The sequence below is a fragment of the Emydura macquarii genome, unplaced genomic scaffold, assembly GCF_026122565.2.
Source record: "Emydura macquarii macquarii isolate MOO-44397 ecotype Brisbane River unplaced genomic scaffold, CSIRO-AGI_Emac_v2 contig_366, whole genome shotgun sequence".
Taxonomy (NCBI): Eukaryota; Metazoa; Chordata; order Testudines; family Chelidae; genus Emydura; species Emydura macquarii.
In genome coordinates, this window is record NW_027130503.1 from 636,734 (window position 1) to 661,398 (window position 24,665).

At 47.6% G+C, this 24,665-nt stretch overlaps 1 protein-coding gene across 1 annotated transcript in view; it reads left to right on the plus strand.

Annotated features, from left to right (window-relative positions):
• ADGRB1 (adhesion G protein-coupled receptor B1) overlaps positions 1–24,665 on the plus strand; it is a 261,841-nt gene that overhangs the window by 230,650 nt on the left and 6,526 nt on the right. The window contains exons 26-31 of the mRNA XM_067529975.1: positions 2,155–2,326; positions 3,720–3,815; positions 7,181–7,235; positions 10,043–10,719; positions 12,065–12,100; positions 13,536–13,640. Of these exons, the coding sequence (XP_067386076.1) occupies positions 2,155–2,326; positions 3,720–3,815; positions 7,181–7,235; positions 10,043–10,719; positions 12,065–12,100; positions 13,536–13,640 (1,141 nt within the window). The remainder of the gene's footprint in view (positions 1–2,154; positions 2,327–3,719; positions 3,816–7,180; positions 7,236–10,042; positions 10,720–12,064; positions 12,101–13,535; positions 13,641–24,665) is intronic.

The window sequence follows — 24,665 nt, forward strand, 5'->3', positions numbered from 1 at the left end:
CTTCTGTTAATGTCATTAATGTGTCCATTCCTATGTGTCTGGCGTGTGATAGGCTGGGGAACTCCAGAGGGCAGAGTAGTCTGTCTTGTCCCAGTCCAGTGCCCTCTCTTTCCCCTTGTTCTTTCTAGTCAACCGAAGTACGGTGAGCAACTTGAATGAGCTGCTTTGCCCAGCCAGAAAGCTGGTCTATTGGACTCTCTGATCCTTGCATGGAATATACGTGTGGCATCCTGTCATTGGGCAAATCTCGTTTTTCCATTTGGCTTTTCTGTCACTTCAGTTTTGTTCTCCAGGCAGCTTTATTAATATCATGTTGCAAAGGGTGATTCTGAGAGGGTTCTGTTATCAAATGCAATCAGTCAATTGTGGGGGAGGAGGGAAGTAGGAGGGGGAATAAAAACACTTGTCTGGTTTATGACGCTGCTGAAAAACTACAGTACGTCTGCAAATATTGGGCATTGAAGAGTCAGTCCTGAACCTTCTGTTCTATGTCCTGTGTGCAGTTATAGGGCATGGATATCACGTTATGGCTCTTTCCTTACATGGTAACACAATACCCTCTACTTGGTGGATAAAGGGGAATTACACAGGAATTTACCTGCTGTTTCAGGTTGTTGGTTAATTTCACCAGTAGCTCGTAAAGTTGAGCCTGGATTGGTGTGCAGAAATAGTTGATGAATCATTACTAATTACAGAAGTAACCCATCACTACAATATATCATCATTGCAGTGGGAACGATCCTGGTGTCCTTACTCAAGAAAACTCAGTGGGTTAAATCCCGAAATCCAGTGCCAATCTTTACTCCATCTTTATTTAAGGAAAACTCTCAGGGAAGGCCATGGAAGTTGTGTCTATATAACAAGTGAGTGTAAATTGGGTAAGGACTGAATGACTTGAGTCATTAGATGGTCAATGGTTCCCATGTAAGTACTGCAAAGAGAGAGTGATGATATCCATGTTCTATAATATGCCATGTGACCTATATATATGGCTTTACGTAAAGGCCAAAAAAGCTTGAGGTCCACTTTTTATTTCAGTCTCTATGTGTACTTTTGCTAAGCAGCAATTGTAGATAGAGTCCCCTAGTCTCCTTTGTACACCGCTGTCCCCAGATGTTTAGAAGTAAAGTTGAGTCCATTTCCCATATATTGCTACCCAATCTTCACTGATTGGCTCCCTTGCTGGCAGCGGTCAAGGATGGTCCCTGGAGACGGAAGTGCCTTCTCATTGCTAGAGATGATCTGTCCAGTTCAATCTTGGAGCACCTGGCTGGGGGACTGCAGAGATGCTTGCATTGCAGATGACTGTGATGTATGGTATCCCTACTGTGACTTGAATCCTATGGGCTGTCAACCCAAGACTACATTCACTTGCAATAGTAGGTTAGGGTTCACCAGATAGAACGGGTTGCAGTGTTCCAGAGTGTTTATTTGGCAAGGTCCCATCTGCACCCAGAAGCCCATGTTAACAGAGAATAGGGATTCTCTTAGCAGCCTCCTTAGTTGTCTTGCTATTTGTTTGTGGGGAACATTTGATGGAGGGCAAGCCGTGCTTCTGAGAAGTTACAGGAGCTTAGTGTCCACGCTCAACTCTGTCCTTGTCAGTTTAGCCACCTGAACTTTCCAGAGAAAACCCCACGTGATACTGATTTACAGTGCGCTGTGACAGTCCAGGCACCAGAAACCATTAGCTACGTTTTGATGGCCATCAAGGCAATCTGGCCTCTGTTGTAGATGTTCCACTTCCCTCTGGCAACATACACTGACCACATCTTCTCTCCTCCCCTTGGACAGTACTGCAGGTGTGATTAGCAGTGTGGAGTGGGAGGGGCGTGAGGGGGACATGATATGCCTGCCTCCTTCCTTCCCACCCCAAATTTCTGTGCATGCTTGCACCACTGAGCAGTAGTCCCCTCGAAGTGTCTGCTGCCTGCTCTGATGGCGTGAGTGTGATGAGCAAAGCAGCCTCCTGTGTCCCCCAGGGGAACTCAGAAATCACCCAGAACGAGTCCATTGTTACTGAGGAAGATTCTTCTGCAGCCCATTGGGATCAGTAGGCTGAATTGGCTCCCATGAGTGATCACAGAGTTTAACCGGCTGGGGATGAAGCTGAACGCTGATTTATTTTTCTCTCCCCCTCTGCTCCCCTGACAGGGCGTCCCTATGGAGCTCCTGTGTGGTCCTACCTCTCCTGGCACTGACCTGGATGTCTGCAGTTCTGGCAATCACAGATCAGCGGTCGGCGCTCTTCCAGATCCTCTTCGCTGTCTTTGACTCCCTGGAGGGCTTTGTCATCGTGATGGTTCATTGCATCCTGAGACGAGAGGTGGGCACTACCTGTCGTTCGTACTTCACAGCCCAGAGGTTCTGCGTGTGACAGGGTCCTGGAGGCCACCCTTGGAATTGCAGCTTTTCTGCAGTCTGTCTGGGGATTCCTCTGATCCCAGTGGTTCTCAACCCGCGGCCCACGGGCCGCTGGTTGCCCAATCAGCACACAGCTGCTGCCCTTGTGACGTCCTCAGGGCCATGCAGCTAGTATGTATATTGTGTGGCTACAGCCCGCATAACACACAGAGAGCTGCATATGCGGCCCACAATGAGTGCTTGAGATCCACTGCTCTGATCCCTTGAACTGTGGGCAGTGACATTGAGATACATAGACATCACAGTGATGAGTGTGACATAAGTGCCTGGAAAGATGGATGGATAGACGTCGCACTGAAAACGTACAGCGGAGCCGAGATTTGGGGACAAGCTTAGTTTAGTTTATCGTTGGTCCAGAATTTAGGTTTTGTTTTAAAAAAAAGTTTTACTAAAGGATTTGCAAAAAAGATTTCATCCCTTTATTGGGCTGAATAAAAATGATATAGTCTTTAGACAATATCAACAAAAAACAAGTTTGCTTTCTAGGTGTTGTACTGAAATAGCCTCCAGCAGTGTTGGAAACCCAAACACAGCTTAGGTGGTGCCAGCTTGTGGGAGCCACAAATTAAAATTGACTATGAGCAGAAAGTGAAACTTGCTTTGACTTTAAACCAGTGAACTCCATCAATGATGAAAAGTTGCGTTCCTTTTTTTAAAGTTCCTTCCATTACAATAAAATGAAGGGTTATTAATAACATACACAAGGAGCTTTACATTTAAATATGACCAGGTTGCCTTGATATAGTTCCTTTAAAGTAAATGGGTCAGATGGTGTCAGACCACTGAAATCAGTGGAATTATACCAGGGATTGACCTGTCGTAGCGTCTTTTAATTAATTTCATTTTGCATTTAGTCCCTCCCACTGTGGTCTCTGGGAGTCTTTTTCCATTGACTTCAGTGAGTTTTAGATCAGACGTAATGCAGACGGACTAGAATCCTGATCTGCCATTCTGTACCCCAATGTCATGGTTTATGCAACAGGGTCCATTGTAAGTATCACGGATTACAGAAAAAATACACAGTTATTCCTGCCTATGCAAATCCAGCAGCTAAGTACTTTGGAAGTTACCCCGTGTAGTAATCCTGTAAGCGTACAGGAATCTGGAGCTGCTGTGTTGGTGTGTTAGATATGTGCCCTGTAAATCTGTCTGAAGTCATCATGTGAGCACTAAACAAACAGGAACCCGGTGACCATGTGAGCATTCAATCTATCCCCAGTAGGGTTGGATGCTGCTTTACCTTGAACAGTGCCTCTCTCTGACTCAGTCTTGTGCAAATCCGTGTCCCCTGGCAGGTCCAGGATGCAGTGAAGTGCCGAGTAGTGGATCGTCAAGAAGAAGGCAACGGAGACTCCGGGGGGTCATTTCAGAACGGACATGCTCAGCTAATGGTAGGATCAAGTGCCACCCGCTTGTTTACCAAGGGACCAGGTGCATTTAGCCTGGATCCAATGAACTGAGGGCTTTGTTTCAATATCCGAGGCTTAGTAGTTATCACTCTCCTTCTTTTAAATCTGTGCTTAGATCATCCTGGAGCTTGGGTGAGCCTGTTTCACTCACCTATCCCTCCTATTCCCTTCATAACAATCAGGGTCCCAAACCCACCCACTAGGTCTATGCAAACATCAAGGCTGTTTTCTTATGCAGCTGGGCCAGATCCTGTCTTGTCTAAGAAAAGACATTTTCCAGGCCTTTCTACCTCTGACAGGCTGCCTGTCTTGCCAGCATGGAGTTAAAGAGACTGCAGTTCAATGTCTATTTCATTAGAGTGTGTCACATCATAGTCATGATTTTCAAGACATCCTTTCTGAGGAGATTATCTCTCCAAAGTACTTTTTGCCCCCCCTTTCATCAAACGTACCTTTCTGGGTGCTTATTTTAAGTTCATTTTCTGCAAAGATCAACAGAAAACTTCATCCAGTTATGTGAGTCCTTTAAAGCTGGACTAGATAAAGCACTGGGAGAATATTTTTCACTAGGAGGGTGGTGAAGCACTGGAATGGGTTACCTAGGAAGGTGGTGGAATCTCCATCCTTAGAGGTTTTAAAGAAGTGGCTTGACAAAGCCCTGGCTGGGATGATTTAGTTGGGGTTGGTCCTGCTTTGAGCAGGAAGTTGGCTTTATGTAACCTAACCCTGAGGTCCCTTGAACCCTAATCTTCTTCTATGATTCTACGAATATGCTCTAGGGAACAACCCTGCATTGGCCCCTTCAGGGTGGACTGGCTGTCCCAAGAAGTCTTTCTTGTCTCTGATTTCTAAGATTTGGGTAAAGTAGGTCAATCCTACAGGTTATCAGATTTTCATGGGCTCCAAAACAGGCCTGTTGAAGCTTTCCTCTATCTTTTTGCCAGAAAACTGCCTGAGCGTCCAGCCAGCCAGGCCCACAGATGCAGCATATATTCATTCATATTCATAGAGTTTAAAGCCAGAAGGGACCATTAGATCATCTAGTCTGAGCTTTTGTATCTCACAAGCCATACAATTTCCTCCAGCTAGCCCTATATTGAGTGCATAAAGCATATATTGCAGAAAGGCATCCAGTCTTGAGTTGAACACACCAAGAGAGAGAATCTACCACTTCCCTTGGTAGTTTCTTCCAGTGCTTCTCACTCTTACTGTTCAACATTTGTGTCTTATTTCTAATTTGAATGTGTCTGGCCTCATCTTCCAACCTTTGGTTCTTGTGGGGCCTTTCTCAGCTAGATGAAGAAGTTCTGTTCTCCCTGGTGTTTTGTCCTGGCGAAAGTACTTACACACGGTAATCAAGTCACTTTTTGATCTTCCTTGTGACCTGTTGAACAGATTGAGCTCTTCAAGTCTCTCATTATAAGACCTTTTTTCCAGCCCTCAGATCACTTTTGTGGCTCGTTTCTGCACTCTCTCCAACTTGTCAGTGTCCTTTTTAAAAGGTGGACCCGAGAACTGGCTGCAGTGTTCCAGCATTGGTCTCACCAATGTCACATACAGAGTTAAAATCACCTCCCTGCTCCTAGTCCCTGTTTCCCTGTTTATCCATCCAACAATCGCATTAGTCCTGTTTGTGACAGCACCACACTGAGAGCTCGTGTTGAGTTGCTTGTCCACTCTGAGCCCTAGTTCCTGCTTTCCTGGATACAGTCTTTCATTCTGTAGATATAGCTTGCAGTCCTTCTTCCCAAATGGAGAAGTTTGCATTTGGCTGTGTTGAAATACACGTTGTTTGAAGGGACCCCGCTTAACGAGCAATTCAGATCACTCGGGGTGACTGCAGTGTCCATGTTTATTTATCATTCCTCCAATCTTGTGATTGTATATTTACTTCCAGATTGTTGATAAAAATATTGAACAGCATCGGGCCTTGTACCAGTTCCTGCAGAACCCCTTCCCAGAACTGCTGAAACACTTCCATTCAGGGATGATTCCCCAGTGACAGCCACTTTTTGAGATCTATCAGTTATCCAGTTCTTAATCCGATTAACGTGTGCTGTATTGATGTTGTGTAGTGCTAATTTTTTAATCACAACATTGAGAGGTATACAAGTCCATGTATATTATATCTATACAGTTACCTTTATCAACCAAACTCACCAGAGCATGAAATCAAATTTGTTTGACAAGACCTATTTTCCAATTATATTCCAGGCTTTAATTCTTTGTCAGTTGAATCCCTTATCAGCTTTTCCATGCGTTTGCATGGGATTGATGTCAAGCTAACCAATCTATGGTTACCCAAGTCATCTTTCTTGCCAATATCTTTAGCACCCTTCCAGTCTTCTGGAGTTTCCCCAAAATGTTAAGATTTATTAATAATTAACATCCGCAGGCTAGAGATCTCCTCAGCCGACTCTTTTAGTTGTGTAAGTTTCCCCGGCTTGCTGATTTCAAAATGCTTATGCCCTGTGGATGTTGTTTAGTTACCAATGGGCTGGAAAACACTACAACATCCTCCCGTGATACAAGCACATCGTCCTGCTTCGTAGCAAATCTAGAACAGAAATATTTATCGACCAAGTCTGTCTTTTCCGCATTGTTTTGAGCATTGTTACATGGAAGCCCATGTTCTGGTGTGACTCCATTTCTCCCGTTCTCTGCGATGATGGCAGCCAAGTGTTTCAAGGCAGGCACTAGCATAGAGGACAGAATGGTGAGATGCACGCAGCTGCTTTCGCCATCCCCTGCCCAGGTGGATTGATGAAGCTGCCCACTCCACTCTTCTGTTTGGGAAGAGGCTGTGTCTTCTACATCAAGGCCATTAGGCAGAGAGTCTAATTCCAAGCCTAGGAGACCTGCCAATTGGCCACAACAAAATGTACCAGACTAACAGACCTCTCAGGGGCATCATCAGACCTATACATCCCCTGGAAGGGCATTCACTGGGTCTGACCATTCCCGGAGGACAATGCTATTTTTACCAGCGATGGATGAGGCCAGGAATTAGTCTTTTGGGAGTGGAGGAGGTGGCGTTGATATTCGAGAGTGACATTTTGATCTGGCCTGAAACCAGCCGAACAATTTGTGGCCCCGGTTCTTGTGCAGGCAGGGTTTTGCATCTGCTTGCACTTCTTGTGATGGGGCAGATTCCGGGCTGTGTCTGGACAGGTGGCCCCTTTTTCCAAAGCTCTGGACAGAGCCTTTGTTATCACCATTCTATCTAGACTTCTACTGCTTTGTGTGTGGCCCATGAGTAGAAATGTTCATTGGATTCCAGGCTGCCCCTTCCTCTTCCCACCCCCCCCTCCCCGTTGACCACGCCCTTTGCTTTCTCTGTCTTTCAGACCGATTTTGAGAAGGATGTGGATATGGCTTGTAGATCAGGTGAGCACATCACAGGTGAGAAATCAACAAGTGACCTGGTTTGGGGATTGAACTTGGCCATTTTTTTCCTTACTATTTATGTGTGTCTGCGTCCCCTTGGTGGCTTCTGTGTGTGTGTATGGGCTGCCCCCACTCCTGCCCCTGTCTGGAGAGAATTCCCAGCTCTGCCCCTTCGCTTTGCTTATTTCCTCCCCTACCTATGCCTTGCTTGGCCTATTGGCTAAGATCAAGCCTTGTCTCGATTTAACTCCTTTTATCCAGCCTGGGTAGCGGTGGTGGGATCCATGACCTTCTCCATCTCTCACGACTGGGACCCAATTTTGTCTTTGCTCATAGAGTTATCTCTGGAGCTGGCCTCACACCTCTCAGGTGACCTGAGCAATGGGTGTAAATCTGGGGCGTCCTCCCCCAAATCCCTGAATGGACAATTGCCCTCCTGGGTCCACCCACAACAGCAACCACTTGTGCATTCATAAATCAGACTGTGCTTGGGAAGATGGGCCACCCCCTCACACACACGACCATTCATCTCCACCCGGGAGATCTGCATGGGCCAGCAGCCCCTGCTGCCACAGCCCCTCCTTAGTAGTTCCCCTTTGTCCTGTGCCCACTGTGCTGTCTCTGAAAGTGCTGTCCGGAGTCTGCTCTGCTGCCTGTTCCTCTCTGCAGGTTCTGTCCCCTCCTGCCCTTGGCACCTCTGACCAGCTGGCTGATATTGATCCAACCTTTTGCAGAATTTCAGACGCTCCTTGGCTTGCCCGGATGTCTCCCCTTTCCCGACCAAGAGTATTCCCAGCTCATTTGACTCTTGTGTATAAACCACATCTTCCAAACCAGGATCTCCCTCTAGCTGTCATGGACTTTGCATCCTGCGTAGTCAGATGCTTAGGGCATCACAGAAGAGTTCATCTATCTATCTATCTAATCTATCTATCTATCTATCCATCCATCCCTTTACACTCTCTGTCTCTCTCTCTCTATCCAATCACATTCTCACTCTGTATCATTCTCACTCTGTCTCTAATTCTTACCCTCGTGGTATGTAATTCTCTTTCTGTCTACATTTTATTCAGGGTCTCTCTCTCCATCTCTCTTTTTCTCTCTCTCGCCATATTGGAAGCATGCTTTCTCCTGTTTTCTCTCTGCCCATCCTTTCGGATGCTGGGGACCTGACTTTCAAAAAGGCAGGTGCAAAAATTGTGCACGCAAGAGTGTGCCTGAGGGGCGCACATGATGGCTGCAGATGTGCACACAAGGCAGGTGTTTGCACATACAGCTGGTTCATTGGACATGAGTTAACTGGTCATGCTAAAGTGTGCACAATCGTGCGCTTTTGAGAAGCAGGTCCTGAAAATCAGTGCTGAGCCCCAGACAGTTTCCTCCGGCGCAGGAGACGTTCTTGTCCTGCCGTAGAGTCTCTGGCTCCTGCATTGAGCAATGAGAGGGAACCAGTTGGTTTCAGGTGGCTCCAGGACAGAAAACCCCTGATCTCCACCTCTGCTCACGAACCTGGCCTGGTTTCCTTTGCCAGAAGCCAGCTGTGCCAGCCTTCAAACCCCATCGGACAAGAGATGAAATAATCCCAACCTGCTGTGTGCCCCTGCCTCGAGACAAGAACTAACCCCACCCCTGTGGGAGCCAAAGCACTCAGGGAGCTCCCAGGCACAAAGCACGTCCCGAGTGCCTCTTTGAATATAAGCCATAGGGTAAAAAAAAAAAGGAGCCCAAAACACAGTGGCTGTTGACTGTGGCTTCTGCTGGGAGGGCATTGTTAATACAGCACCGGTCCAGACACCTTATCGAGGAGAAGCTGGGTCAGCAGCAACATGTGCCCTTTTCACTTGGAGCCATGGCACAATTTGGCCCATGAATGGGGCTAAAGTAAAGTTATATCCTAGCGCTGTCCTCTGGCAAAGCCATAATGGCTGAGACTGTCACCCTGCAGCGTGTCTGGCTTTCCAAGGTGTTTTATGGTGGGTTTGTTTCTCTCGGCTTCCCTTTGATTTTGCCATGCCAGCCCTGTCGCCCATTGAAGGCACTTCCACTTGTTCCGCACCCACCATGCCTGGCACGAGCTAGCAGTAAAACCACAGCGCCATCTTTTACCTGGCACCAGAAATCCACCTGCGTCATGCAGCACCTTGGTCATAAATGGGAATGGCTGAATGATTGCAGGTTACAGCAAAGCACCTGCTTTGTCTCCTCTCCTGTCTGCTGCACTGGAAAACAATGTGTAAAAAGAGATTCCTTTTTTGTTTGTTTTTGGCTGGAATTGTTTCCCTTTTCCATGCTGAAATGTTGGGTAAGTAGCATTCAGCTCTGCCTCACCCCAAAACCCTGCGACTTTTCTCCTCTGGCAACATCAAGGCTGATGTCACAAACGTATTAACATTTCTGTTGCAGCCTAGAACCAGCTGAGCAAAGCAGATTTTAACCAGACAGGGAACAGCTGTGTTTTTTCCAATGGACGATGCTCTTCATGTGTGTGTGTGTCTTGTATATGTTTCTGAATTGGCATGATTGCCCCACCCTCAGATTAAGGTGCTTTCCTGTCTTAATAACGAACACTCATTTAGCTCCCTTTGTCTTCAAGGCAGGGTGAGAATTTCAAAACGCCTGGCATAATTATCCCCGAACAGTGTGGGGATGTCACGGGAATTGGGTCTAAGAGCCAGAAGCATTGAGTCACCTGGTAGCCCCTGTCTGAGAGCGTGGAGGGAACATGCCAAGGCGGTTTGGCTGTGGGGAGGTGGTTGATGTTGTGCAGGGAACTCAGGTGAGATGAGTCTAAGGTGCTGAGGATGCTTCTCTGTCTCCCACAGTGCTGAATAAAGACATCACCACGTGCAGGACCTCGACCATCACGGGGACGCTGAAGCGCCCGTCGCTGCAGGACGAGGAGAAGCTGAAGCTCAGTCACCAGAAGGGGTCCTCGAACTTTAACAGCCTTCCAGCCAATGTCTCCAAAATGCACCTCCAGAGCTCCCCACACTACCTGGGGGCCATCAACCTGAACGAGCTCAGCAACCACACGCTCACCCTGAAGAAGGAGAAGAACCAGCCGCCCAAGTCCGTCTACATCTGCGACGGGGACATCTTCAAGAAGCTGGACTCTGAGCTCTCCCGGGCGCAGGAGCAGGCGCTGGACACCAGCTACGTCATCCTGCCCAGCAACACTTCCTCCACCCTGCGGGCCAAGCCGCCCAAGGATGACGGCAAATACAGCATCAACATAGACCAGATGCCCCAGACCCGGCTCATCCACCTCAGCATGGCAACCGACCCAGGGTTCATCGTCAAGAGCCCCCCCAGGGAGCCCAGGGTGATGACGTGCACCGAGGTGCAGGGCTCCCCCATGCAACAGCAGCAGCAGCAGCAGCAGCACCTCTCCAGCGAGTCGCAGCTCCCCAACAGCCTATGCGACACGAGCGACTCAGGGAACTTGGGCCTGGTGTCCAAGAGCGAGACAGTCTCCACCCTATCCATGAGCTCCTTGGAGGTAAGCCGGCAATCTGCAGTCTCTTTCAGCCATAGGAACATCCCAGCTGTTGTGCCATTCATACCATCCTGTTCCTTCTAGGCTGATGCCTTCTTTCTTACAGTGGCCAGTGCCAGATGTTCTAAGAGAAGAACCCTGCCCTGGAGGCACCCAGTTGCACCGTTTCATTACCTCTTTAATGGGAGGAGAGTTCTCTTCCTGACCTCCCCTAGTGGTATCAGATTATGACTTGAAGCTTGAGGATTAAGAATCCTGATAGTTTTCATCTTAGGCAGTTAAGTTGCAGATGCACTTTCCTTTCCGTATAAACGTCTGTTCTATTTTTGAAAGTTTCCCTCTCTCCTAGTTCCAGCATTGGCTTTTAGGATGGGAGAGAGCTAAAGAGGTTCTTAGACCCTTTTTTAAAATCCAGCAGATGCAGGCCACAATGTTTTCTTTATTTCCATTGCTTGGCCAACTCCCATTAGCCCTATGGAAACTGGTTGTTTCCAGAATATTAAAATTGAGAATATAAAAAGATTTTTCATGAGATTTTAGCCAGCTAACTCCCAGATGACCTCCTGAGATCCCTTCCAACCCTAATCTTCTATGATTCCATGATTCATTCATTTTGATGGGAGTTGTGCAGCTAAACCTCCTGGTTGGCTTGGATGATTTCAACCCTTCTGTGAAGAGATAGGTAGATACATGTATGGGAAGCTACAGGAAAAGTCCAGGGATTGCAGAGTTAAGCTCTGTGCACAATTTTCTCTCGCAGACATCCCCTGAAACCCTATTGATGTCAGTAGGACAACTTGAGTGCTGGATTTCATTTTTTTGCTGGTTCTTCTGGCTGCCCATTTCATCTTTTACCAACTCTCCCAAGTACCACAATTCCCACCTGCCTTGGTTCTTCCTCAGCAGAATTTTACGTCCCTCTTGGTTCTTATAGTTGGTCCCAGTTCAAACAGCCGTCCAGCAACTTTTATCTCCTGCTATCGGATGGTGGCTGTCAACCTCTCCTACGCATTCTTCAAGCTTTGGTGTCTGGTGCTCCCAGGGTGAACACCCAGGTTTCCTCACCTGGGGCAGTGACCGAGATTGCCTGTATCGCTCCAGTTGTCTCCTTTGTATCACAGAATCATAGAAGGTGAGGGATGGAAGGGACCTCAGGAGGTCATCTAGTCCAACCCCTGCTCAACGCAGGACCAACCCCAACTAAACCATCCCAGCCGGAGCAGCTCATTACAGGCAGAAGGGGGCGGGGAATGAGGCAGGGGCCATCTCTCTGTCTCTAGCCACCATGCAGGGGTGTGATCGACTCCTGTCATCACTTACCAATCTCTCTTTCCCTTTCAATCTGCAGAGACGGAAATCCCGCTACGCAGAGCTAGATTTTGAGGTGAGTGTTTAAATCCTTTAGTGGAAGGGTGAGCTGGGAGAGAAAGGACCAGGCTTGGCTTTGCCCAGCAGCAGCTCCGCTAGCGACAGATTCACGAGCGGTGCCTTTGCCAAAGAACCGGGAAAAGGGCTAAAAGCATATGGGCGGCTGCAGCCATTCTGGCTGAACAGGGAGGTTTCCCCTGCGTATCGAAATGAACGTGGGACTGGCACTTACTGGGCCTGGCTTCATTTACTGAGCAGTCACCGCTGAGTACATTTTCGTAAATCGGGATTGTAAGTCACTTTGCACAAGGCCTGTAAAGAATCTGACCTATCAGTGAGCTGCAGTATACCAGCATCAGGAGCCTGGGCCATGTGCCAGCCAGTGTGCGAGGGGTTCAAGCGTGCTGAGTCTTGGGCCGGGGCTACACTACAAGATTTCTGTCAGTATAACTACATCGCTCTGGAGTGTGAAAAATCCACACCCCTGAGCGACATAGTTACACTGATCTGACCCCCCGTGTGGACAGCGCTATGCCGGCGAGAGAGTTCCTCCCCTTGACATAGCTATTGTCTCTTGCGGAGGTGGGTTAACTACACTGCCAGGAGAAGCTCTCCCTTTGGCCTGGGAACATCATCACTAAAGCGCTACAGAGGCACAGCGGTTCCGGTTCAGTGCCCTACACGCAGACATGAAATCAGCTCATACGATCCCCGTCACCCTGGCGTGGGAGTCCTTCACAAGGTTAAGGAATCTCCCAACACCCCTCAGAGATGAGGAATTGTCATCCACGTTTTACAGATGTGGAAATGGAAGTCACAGAAGGGGGAAGTGGTTGCTTTAAAGAGGAAGGCTGGCATCACACAGGAAAACTCTGGCAGAGCTGGGAACTGAATGCAGGTCTCCTGAGACCCACTGCAGTGGAAGGAAGCAGTCGCTTTGAAAAGGAAGGATGGCTTGGTGGTGAAGGCATCAAACCATCCTCTTCAAAGCTGCTATTTCATTCCAAAATCACCATCCGTTTGAATTGGCTCAAAGCTTAGGTTCTGAGACTTGATCCAAAACTCAGGACCTGGGCTCAGTCTGAAATTGGGAGACTTGTTGCCCCAAAACCTGAAACTCAGGTGTTGGGCTAGATTCAGACTCAGGCCTCAGGCTTCCCCAAGAGCTTTGCACCCCCTGGAAAGCTTTCAGGTTGAGGTTTAGGGTTTGTCACAAAGCCTGTAACCAGGCAAGACCCAGCTGGTTTTGTGTAGGCTGGATTTTTCCTGCCTTTAGTGAGATCTAGATTTCTAGTATCCCGGGCCCCGATCTTCAAAGGGATTTAGGCACCGAACTTGGACCTAGGTGCCCACTTTGGCAGCTTCCAATTTGGTGATGGCAGTGCAGACTCTGATTCCATGAACCTTAAGGGGTGCAGGTTTTGCTGACCTGTCGCATATCTTTGCTGCAGAAAATCATGCACACGAGAAAGCGTCATCAAGACATGTTCCAGGACCTGAACAGGAAACTGCAGCATGCAGAGAAGGAGAAGGAGTCTCCGACAACGGAGAGCAAGGTCAGTCACACACCCTGTGGAGCCGGCTTTCAGCTCCAAACCCCATGATGACCACAGGGATGGAGGAAAATGTAGAGGCTCTTACCAGAAGCCTATACTTTGATTTCACTCCACTTTCAATATACTGGTGTGCGTGCGTGCGTGTGTGTGTGTGTAAATCCAAATGCTAGTGCACAGCTGGTGGCATGTTCATTCTCCTCGATCTCACATGGCTACATCTTGTGGCACTGATGCAGATGGTTCTGAGTTCTGTTCCCATGTCTTGGGCGGGTGTGTGGTCCGGTGTGTGACTGCGCTATCCGGCTGTCGGTACCTAGTAAGTGGAATCTCTAACATCTTTCTAGACAGGTGCATGGATTGGGGAGCAGCGGGACGGGGTGGAGATGGGTCAGATCCCCTTTACCATCTGTGGAGGCTGATCTTTACCACAGATGGTAAAGGGGATCTGATCTCAAGCCAAAAGGCAGGAGAGGGGATCGTACGTTGGTAACGTTTGGACTTTCACAGAGGTGGGATTTGCGCCGTGGTGGTAGCAGCGCCTCCTGGTGGTCTGGGAAAGGAGAGTCGTGCCGCTGAAGGAGTCTGACCTCAGGATAGGGGTTCCATTAAAGGCACCGGTGGCAGCGCCCCATTGTGGGTGGCGTGGTTGGCAGGAGCGACCGTCAGTGGCAGGGAGGTGATGCTGTTGGAAGAATAGGGGAAAGCCACGAGCTTTCCTGGAGGGGCAAAGAATAAGAGTCCGAAACAAGAACAGCCCATGGGTTGTGCAATTGTGCATAGTGACGTGAATTACACTGTTCTCGTCGGCTCCATCCTTTCTATCTACGTAAAGTTCTAAGCCATCAGGTCTGTGAGGGGGCTCCTGGAGGGACGTCCCCTCCAGGGAGTGAGCCAACCACAGGAAAGGCATGTGTTGCGCCAGTCTGGGGAGGCCACGTCTTGTGACCAAATCGGGTCCAGTGTTAAAGAACCACAGGGGCAAAGAACTGGGTGACTCCAGTAAGGAAAAGCAGGCTGGCCAGAGGGCCATCTTTCTGTTGCCTGAGCTTCACCATGGCCCCCAGGCTGGTGCTGAATGGCTGGCAAGGAATTTAATCTATTCCAGCAGAGAGGGAAAAGAATTAGCAGCTACTGAGTGGTGGGCAGGACTAGGGCTGCTCTCTGGGAGTCCCTTGGGGATTGCGCCAAGGTGGGGTTTCTCTCTGCTGGTTGTAATGTCCCCCGTCCATCTGAAGAAGAGGGCAGAGTTAGCATTCATGGCCATCTCCTCTGCAGCATGGCCAGAAGGATGAGCCAGTGAGTGATTGCTGGGGCTTATTTTGATAGGATTTATGTAGCGATAAGCCCAAGCCTCAAAATTCAGGGGGCAGTAGGGTGAGAGATGTAGGTTTGGTCCGTTATAAACACAGGGCCCAGCTGTGACACTGGGATCTGGGCTTGGACTGTGTAGCTGGTGTTGCAGGGGATCTGCTTGTGGCAACCGGCTGTTCAGAACGACTAGGACAGGTTCAGCTTAGACAGCAACCAACCCGAATCTTTGCCCAGATGCCAAAGGGCTTAGTGTTTGAGACTGAGCAACAGTCAGTTCACTTGTCACTTTCTATGCGCCTCTGTGTTTCCCGGGTTTGGCCCAGGACTGCTGCTTATTGTCCCAGCCTGTGCTGGAGTTGGACAGAGGAGATGTATATTTTAAATATTCACATAGGGCGGCTTGATTCACTTTCTGGCTATGACCTTCCCTACCTTAGCTGCATTAAATAAGAAGCCTTCTAAGCACTGGTATTCGGTGGTCAATAATGGGGCTTAGTTTTGCAAAGTCTCACAGATGAGGAAGACTGAGGCTCAGAAGTGACTTGCCCAAGGTCACAGTGCAAGCCATTATCAGAGCTGGAATCGGACTCGGGAGTCCTGAACTCTCCTGTCCTGTTCTGCCTGTTAGATGCACTTTCTCAGACACAAATAAAGGGCCAGATCCTTAGCTGATGTAAATCAGTTTACACTCACTTAGTTTATGGTCCAATAAATTGCACACAACAACCATGATGTACTAAAGTCTCAGTGTTCTCATACCCTACATTTCCTGGGCTCACAAGGATATTGGCATTCAGATGTAAAGATACTGAGATTGAAATTAGAGTTATGTATTGTTATTATTTATTATTTTCTTATTGAATTAGCACTTAAGGAGGGATTTGAAGGAGAATCATAGAATCATAGAAGATGAGGGTTGGAAGTGACCTCAGGAGGTATCTAGTCCAAACCCCTGCTCAAAGCAGGACCAACCCCAACTAAACCATCCCAGCCAGGGCTTTGTCAAGCCAGGCCTTAAAACCCTCTAAGGATGGAGATTCCACCACCTCCCTAGATAACCCATTCCAGTGCTTCACCACCCTCCTAGTGACATAGTTTTTCCTGTGAAGTGCTCTCCTTGGCCTTGATTTCAGCATGTATCTAATTTTCAGCACAACAGTAGGCCCCTGGGGACACAAAGGCCCAGATCTTCAAAGCTGTTTAGTCTCCTAATTTCCATTGATTGCCCTGATACCTGTGAGGGTCTGGGCCCAAGTGTTTTCAGTGTGTTCTCCCACCGATTGCTTAGGTAGGTGCTTACAGCTGAGCATGCATCTAAATACCTTGCTGAATTGGAGTCCTAGGGTCTCAGCCAAAACCCACTGAAATCCGCGTATTCCCATTGCAGCCAGTGAGCTGCGGATCAGGTTCCTAATGAACATCGGAGTTAATGAAGCTATGGCTACACTGCAAATTCGCCGCCGTCAGATCAACTTCTCTGGATCGACTGAGCGGTCAGTGAAGGCCCGCTCAGTCGATCCAGAAGTCGATGTATTAAGACCACCTTCTCAAGTGGCGTAGCGCTGCGTCGATGGGAACGCGGTTCCCGTCGGCGCAGAGCAGTGACGACGGCGCACAGAACAGAAGCAGAGAAGTCGACGGGAGTTACGCATGTTTTTTGCGTAGCTTGCGTAACTCCGGTCGACTGCCGCCGAATCTCGGAGGTAAGTGTAGACAAGCCCTGAGATTGTGTTCCAGAGGCTCTACTGTGGGGTGGAAGAGGAGAAAGGGAATAGTTCCTGAAATGGAAACTTTATCTGGAACTGAAAGACAAGGCAGGCGAGAGAATATCTTTTATTGGACCAACTTCTGTTGGTGAGAGAGACCAGCTGTCGCTCTTCTTCAGGTCTGGGCTGAAACCCAAAGGCTTTTATGTAGAGAACCTAACCCTGACTAGTCGGGATAGGAAAGTCCAATGCGTAATAGCAGCATTAACAGCAATTATTTCTATGCCTCCCGCAGAGCATTGCTAATACTAAATTAATCCTGTGTCTCAGAGACCAATTAAATTGCCAACTCCAAGGCCAGAATGGGATTATCCCCTGCAGTATATTTTCTATATATCTCTTCATGTGTTTATTTCAGTTTATAAAAATGTGCCCATCCAGTGCTTTGAGTGCATGTATAGCTGTTTATGATATAAAATTGATAAGCCAATCGGACTAATTTTCAAACCATAAGAATAACACACTCCAAATGCCATCTGTATCTCAAGCAAGGTTTTCCCATCTCTTCCGCCCAACTACTGTCGATAAAAAAATGGGCCTTGTGCATCTGGGCTCTTATGAACCAATCAGGCACATATATTTCATTGCCAAAGAGAAGATAAAGGATCCTAGAGGCCTCTTAAGTCTAAGGGACAAAGACATAACAAGACCTCATGGCTGGAAGTCGTAGCAAAGTTCAAATTAGAAGTAAGGATCCAGATTTTTAACACAGCGAGGAATTAACTATTGGGACAGCATGCCACGGGATGAGGTAAATTCTCCATCTTTTGGAGTCTTCAAATCAAGATTGAACATCTGCCTAAAAGATCTGCTGTCAGAACCAGAAGTGATTGGGCTAGATGCAGGAATCCCTGAATGAAGGTCTCTGGTCTGTGTTATCCAGGAGGTTAGACTAGATGAGCATAATGGTCCCTTCTGGCCTTCAAATTGTTAATCTCATCCTCAAGAAGCGTCTGCCTTCAATCCTCTCATGGGTAAACTAAGGAGAATTTTAGCTCAGAATTTTAGCCCTGAGAGGATGCTGCCTGTCATGACAGCAGATAACCAGGATCCAACTCATTTAAGGACGTATAGGTTGCAACCAACGGAGCACAGATCAGAGAGCAAAGGTGTAGCACGCTTCCTGCGAGCAAGACCCATTACAAATGAGCAGCACGGTGGACGTTTCCAAGGGCTCTCAAGCCATTATCCTCCTGGAGGGTGAATTGTGGCAACCCAGCCTGGAGGGGAGAAAGCCTCGGAGAGCCATAGTAACATCTGCACCAAAAGGAAGTGGTTGCAGCCTCCCAAGCAAACACAAATGATTAAAAGCACTCTTGGCCACTGCTGCCATCTGGGCATCCAACAGGCCCTAGGCTTGCAAAACATGGGCACGTTCCCTCAACTGAGGCAGCTGATCTCACCTTCTCCCAATCCCTCCAGTCTCCCCACTCCAGTCTGGGCTAAGACAGCCTCCAGCTTGACCCTGCTGCCAGCCAAGGGGATCTTACAGTGTCCCTCTAGGGCAGCTTTAAGGTTACTTTGTGCTGCTCTGGTTGTGCCATGCTGAGCTGCTGGCTTATGACTGGCTCAGAAGGTAGAGTTCCACTTACGGATTAGCCAGCATCACTTTGCGTCCCTCCCGTTGGGCCATTCTTTGGCTGATACAAATCGTTGCCCAGATCCTGTCTGCTAAAAAAATAAGTTAAGCCGCTGGAAACCTTGTTGCTAACGCATTTCTCAATTCAAATGCAAATCAGTGCCTGCCAAGTAGACTACGGGGCCAGAGAGACAACACCCCTTCCCCCAAGCTCTGTGTCTCTGCAGCCTGGAGCTGTGAATGTTAAAGCCGGGATAGTAAAGAGCCATGGAGAGCCACTTTGTAAGCTGTTTCTCCTAGTTCATTCACTGGCGGCTCTAGCGCTTATATGGGGTGCTGGAAGCCGACATGCTCTGCAGGAGCATAGGATAAAAGATGAGCCTTTGCAGGTTTCAAGGTAAGAGTTGCCTTTGTTCCTCCAGTGCTCAGCGCCTGCTTTGAAAGCAATGAAGTGGTTATCCTGCAGTTCCTCCCGCTGGGGGTTCTTTAATCCGGCCCCGTTGGGAGAGCTGAAGTCACACAGAAGTCCTCTTTCACTCAGTGTCTAGTTTTGCAGCTGGTTCTTTACTTGTGTTGAGACCAGCAACTGTGATTCCAAAAGCACCTGCGTAAAATCCCCTGGATTCCTTGTCCAAGGGGTTCTTGCACATCTTTTGTTTTAGTTCTAAAGGGGCTTGTGCCCCCCCCCCCTCCACCCCCCTCCTAAGCCTTGGTTTGAGTTTTAGGTTTGAACAAGGTTCAGCGGGCCAGTCCATCACAAAGTCTAAGCTGGCCAGGTTTCCTGTCAGAATCAGAAACGGGCTGATGGTCTACACCATGTTTTGGAGCCTGCGAGGGCAAGCCTCCCAGCTTGGGTGTCAACAGCTCATTGAAGTGGAGTTCAGACTGGAGCTCAGGCTATGAATCCCAGGCCAAGCCACAGTTTCAAAGCGCTGTGTACTCAGCTCTTTTTAGAGCAAGTCCCGCTAGCCTACATCTGTTAACCTGGACTGTCAACCCCTTCCATGGCTCCAAAACGCTCTGTAGACTTAAATTTAGAGGCCCCAGGTCCAGAATTCAGCCCCAGGCTCATCCCAAAACATGGCCTCTTCTTTGCCCCAAATTATGGCCTTTTGTTCATTCCAGTACACAACCCCAAGATCACCTCAACATCCAGCCCTACACTTATCCTGAAACCTGGCCTGGTTCTCTGACATATACATACGCTTCGTGTGAACGTGTTGGGAAGCCTAGGTCACGTTTTATGTTTGCAACAAATTCTGAAACCTGGCATAAAAGCTTTGGCGAGCTCTAGCCGTGACCTCCGGCAGCTCCCTGACAGAGGGTTTTCTTAGTAGAGCTGAGCGAATTCTGGATTTTTTGGATCGGTGGCCAAACAAGAAAACAAACAAGAAAAATTGGGGAGGAAGAAAGAATCTGTTTCAGGATGAATGAAAGGTTTTGTTCAACCCGAAATTCTTTATTTATTTAGATTTCATTTTGTGTGGTTTTCTTTATCTCCGTTTTGTTTGTTTGCTTTTGCAAACACTCTAGCAAAATTTTGAAACGCAACATCGTTATGAAACCAAAAGTTGAAACATGCCGCTGAGGAAGTGCTGAAACAAAATGTTGTGTTTTAATTTTGTCTTTTTTCATCTGAAAATATTCACTGAATTCGACCCAAATTCATGAGTAATTTTGGTTAACCTGAAGCTGCATTTTTTAGGCAACTAAATAATTCATGTGAAAATTTTCAGCTGTTCCTGAGATGGCTATGCCCTGTTCTCTCAGGGTCTTCTCCAAAGGTGGTTTCATCCAGCCACTTTCCAGCCAGTTCCTCCTTTTCAATCACTGGGAGAATGTACCTGTTTCACTGCTGCTTTCATCGACATGTCCCAGAGGGTCAGGAAGAAAGGATTGTAGGTCACATCTCCAGGCTGCAAGGGGCAAGGATCTGGATGTGAGAATCCTGTTATGGACAAGGCTAAGGATCCCTGCTTTGTGTCTATACATCCCCTGCTACAAATGTGGCTCTCAGCTGGATGTTTGCACCATCAGAAATGTACCATATGGTTCAGAGGCTCATCAAAGGCTCTTCAGGAGAAACTCCCCTGTCTCCCTGCTCCCCACTGCCAGCTTGAGTTTTCAAAAGGCTTTTCAGATCTTCCCAAAGAACATACTGTTGTAGGTAATTAGTAGTCTGGGCCATGTGTTTGCCTGGCATATACCAGTGCATTGCAGAGCTAATTCACTCATTTGCTGGCTACCTGTCCTTTTGGTAGCTGGCTTGGTAGCTGGAGTTGTTGCTTCAGGGTGGGAAAATTCCACCCCCGTCAGCCAGAGCAGAGTTTGCGGTTATGGGCTGAGCATTCCGGGCTCCGAGGCCGGTCTCTGCGTCGAATTTGGAAAATAGAGAATCTGGTCCTAGGAACCCCGGTTTTAATCATCTTGAGTCCCTCAGCAGGAGATCCCCACTCCCAAGCAAGACGTCTCTACGGGACTTCATGTTTAATGCTCTCTGCACTTTTTAAAGGCTTTGATGAAACGATAATTAGCAACTGTTAAAAGGAAAATTAGAGTGTCTTTTCCAGGGAACGCTACATAAAGTGTAATAATTGCTCCAATAAATTCTGTTATGAAAATTACAGAGAACCTTAATTAATTCAGCCATAAAACATCTCTAAGCTATCCAGTGTCCCATATACCATCCCCAGCAAGCCTGCACCCCACGTAGCTCATCTGCTACCCACCACCCGGTGTACCTTCCATCAGCTCCCCTTCTGCCCATAGCCCGCCCCTGGACTGTCATCAACGACAGACGTTATCATGCACTTTACATGGTTTTCAGAAGGTCAGGGCACACCCCCTGCACCTTTTCCCCCAGCCTATCATACAGCAGGTGCCCATATTATTCAGTAGCCTTTTTAAAGAGAAGGGGCTAAGTTATCCAGTGGCTGGAGCAAAGGTGCAGTAGCCTGCAGGATTCTGGCAGAGACATTGACTTACTGTGTCACTTTGGGGCATGTAACCTGGGTCCAGAATGTTTCAGTTGACGTCAAAGGGGGGCTGCAGGTGCTCCCCTCTTAAAATTGGGCCCAGGGGGTCCGCGGTTGGGCACCCATAAAATAGAAACCTAAAAATTTGGGCCTGGCGCTGATAGTGCCTCAGTCAAATGCAGCTGTGCAGCATATGGAACACCAGACAGCTTGCTGGGAACAGCTGCTGCATCACCAAGCTCTGCAGGTAGATGAAATATTAACCAAAACGACAAGGAAAGAGTTCACCTTGCTCCACTGGAGGACTGGCTCCTAATTACCAGTGTGCCTCTGAGTGTTGGCCCATCAGGGTTTGTTGCCTGCTATTCTAGACTCCTTTTCCTTCCTTAATGATGGAGCTGAGTGCATCAGCACAGCCTGCCTTTCTTTCGTTGTGCAGTCTGACCTGCACTAGGATATGGGTTTAGCGTTATACTTAATGCAGGCGATGAGGAAGCTGCAGTGGTGCTGGTTGGAAAATGGATTTTCCATCCCACACGAAATTTTGTGATTTTGAAAAAAAAAATGAATTCCCGATTGGGACAAATAGGCAACTTTTTAAATTGTTGGATGAAAAAAATTCTGGAAAAAAAACCTGTTTCAGGTCAATTGACCCATTTTGTTTCTATACATTTCAAGCATTCCACATTGATTTTGACCTTTTACAATTTTTTATAAGAAATAACGCACATTGAGGAATGAAACTTAGTTTAGAAAAAAATCAGAAGGTTTTCATTCAAAAGGATTCCGTTTTTGTTTTGTTTTTCTTCAAAACAAACTTCATTGAAATGGAAACAATTTCACAAAAATGTTCAGTTTTGTCCACATAGCGTTTTGTGACAGAAAACTGTCGATGACATTTTTCTGACAGCTCTTTGCAGCAGATATTGGCTGGTAGAATAAATCTCTTGGAGACTGATACAAAGTGCATTGAAGTCAATGGCAAAATCAGTAATAGTACAGTTGCCCCGAAAGCTTGGGAATTGCTGGTGTACGCAGTACAGGTCAAGTTCATCTTGCACTGAGTCCTGAGTAACTCCATTGAACCAGATTCTGATCTTAGATTCATAGGTGTAAATCAGAACACTGGTGTAAGATCACAGACTGCAGATTTATACTGGAGGAAATGAAAACAGAAGCTGAGCCATTGACTTCAATGGAGTAATTTCAGACTGCTGGAAGAGCAGAATTTCTCCCCCATTGTTTGGAGTACAATTAATACTTAGTGGTGATCAAAAAAATGTAACAAGGAGATATAATTATTAGCCTTTACATTTAAAACCTTCTTTTAATATAAGTAAGAAATGAAAGCTGCAAAGTGATCTGTAAATTCCCTCCATTGAGTTTGAACAATATGTGGGTGAAGAGCCTTCATTAAGCATCGGTGCATTTGAATAAAACATCACAGCTGTTCTTAACAAGCTGGAGCTTGTATCTTATCAGGAACTTCTCTTTCTCCTTGCATCGTAGCACAACAACATGGGGACATTCAATGAAACAGAAAGGTGGCAAATTCAAAATTGATCAAAGGAAACACTTTTGCACAAAACACTCAGACTGTGGAACTCATTGCCACAGGATATGGTGAGGCCAAGAATCTAGCAAGATTCAGAGGAGGACTGGTCATTTGTATGTGTATAATAAGAATGACAAGAGCTCTAACAGTAAATAATAAAAATTAAAAGTTTTAGAAAGGAGATAAAACCTCTTGGTCAGGATTTCAGTCAGTCTCTAACTACTAGGGATAAGGATGAGACCTTCATGCGGGGTAGGATAGCCCACCTCTGCTTACCGTGGGGCTTCCTGCACCAGCCTCTGAAGCCTTTGCACAGAGGCAGGATACCGGACTAGATGACCTCAGTTCTGATCCAGTCTGGTCATACCTGTATTTCACAACTGTGTACAACAGTTTATTTTTATGATGTGGACAGTAAAGGGATTACATACATTCACTCAGGATCTGCACTGGATTCTGCCCGCACAGACCCTGGTGGTGGCCCTCAGAGGCAGTGGCAAGCCAGCTGGAGGACAGGGAATTCGCTGCAACGGAATACCTTTTTGTCTACACTGTTTGTCACCTGTAAATTCCCTATTCAAATCTGGTCTAGGTCACACATTATTGAAAGACCATTTGACACCAGTTTGGTGACTCAACACAAAAGGAATTTGTAGTCTCAGTGCAGTTCCTGGTGCACAGAAACAACCGCTGCAGTAGACAGTAATTGCAGCTGCTGTTGACAGTCTTAGCATAGAAGCAAAGGATTAAATAGATCCCGAGACTGAATTATACTCTCATCCCTCAAAGTGGGCCCATGTCCATGCCGTAACTGTCCTGTGGATCATTAAGGGCTAGATTCTGCAGAGCTCTCCATCTAGCTCCTTTCAGTAAAGCACTAGAGTCACTAAATAAAGAACGAAAAAGGAGATGAGATTAGATTCCACTTTGGATTTGTTCCAGGCTGCTCGGAATCCAACCCATCCTCCCACCTCTGGGAGAGTAGGCGGAGAAATGTGAGTAGTGGTTAGCATTTCCCAAAGCTGAGGGGGATGCACTGACTACTCTGTGCGTGCAGTGGAGAATCCCCCTGCATCTGCAGATCGCTGTATCCTAATGCTGCGCAGCTTCATGAATGGGAAGCGCTGCAGAACCAGCCCCGATCAGCCAACCAACTTCATCGAAATAAAACGGCAGGCCCATTTCACGCTCCCAGATCCAGGATGGAAAAAAAAAATCCTTTCAAAGCCAGGAACTCCACTGCACATGCTGCTGCCTCTGGGGAGAGGACGAAACAAAGAACATGTGACAGATATTAGTCATGTTGCTTCATGCAGGACTGGAAGGTGCTCAGCTAGGATGGTGATGGGCGCGGTATAAAAACCTCCATAGAATCGGACCCAAACCTGACTTGTCCTGGCAGACGGACTCACCCTTGTTTACAGTCTGCACCGGTCTTTGCGGCGGGTTTTTGGCTTCATGCTGAAGCTGCCTGTGAAATGAGTAACAAACACTTGGCCACTGGGATTGGGGACTCCAAAGTGATCTCCCTGGCAGCAGAGGCACAGCTGACGTGCCACCAGCTGCTGGTGGCCATTGAAGCAAGACATCTGGGCACTGGTGGCTTCGCTGCACCACGATCTGAGACACAGTGAGCCCTGCACATCGCCCAGAGGCGTAGCGCCGTCTCTCTCGGCATCTGCCAACCACCCCAACGAGTTAGGGCACAGCTGTTATTATTTGTATTACGTATTAGGTAGCACGTACGGGCCAAAACCAAGCTCAGGACCCCACTGTACTAGGCACTGTAGTAAGAGACAGTCCCTTCCCCAACAGCTTCCTCTCTAAATAAACAGAGAC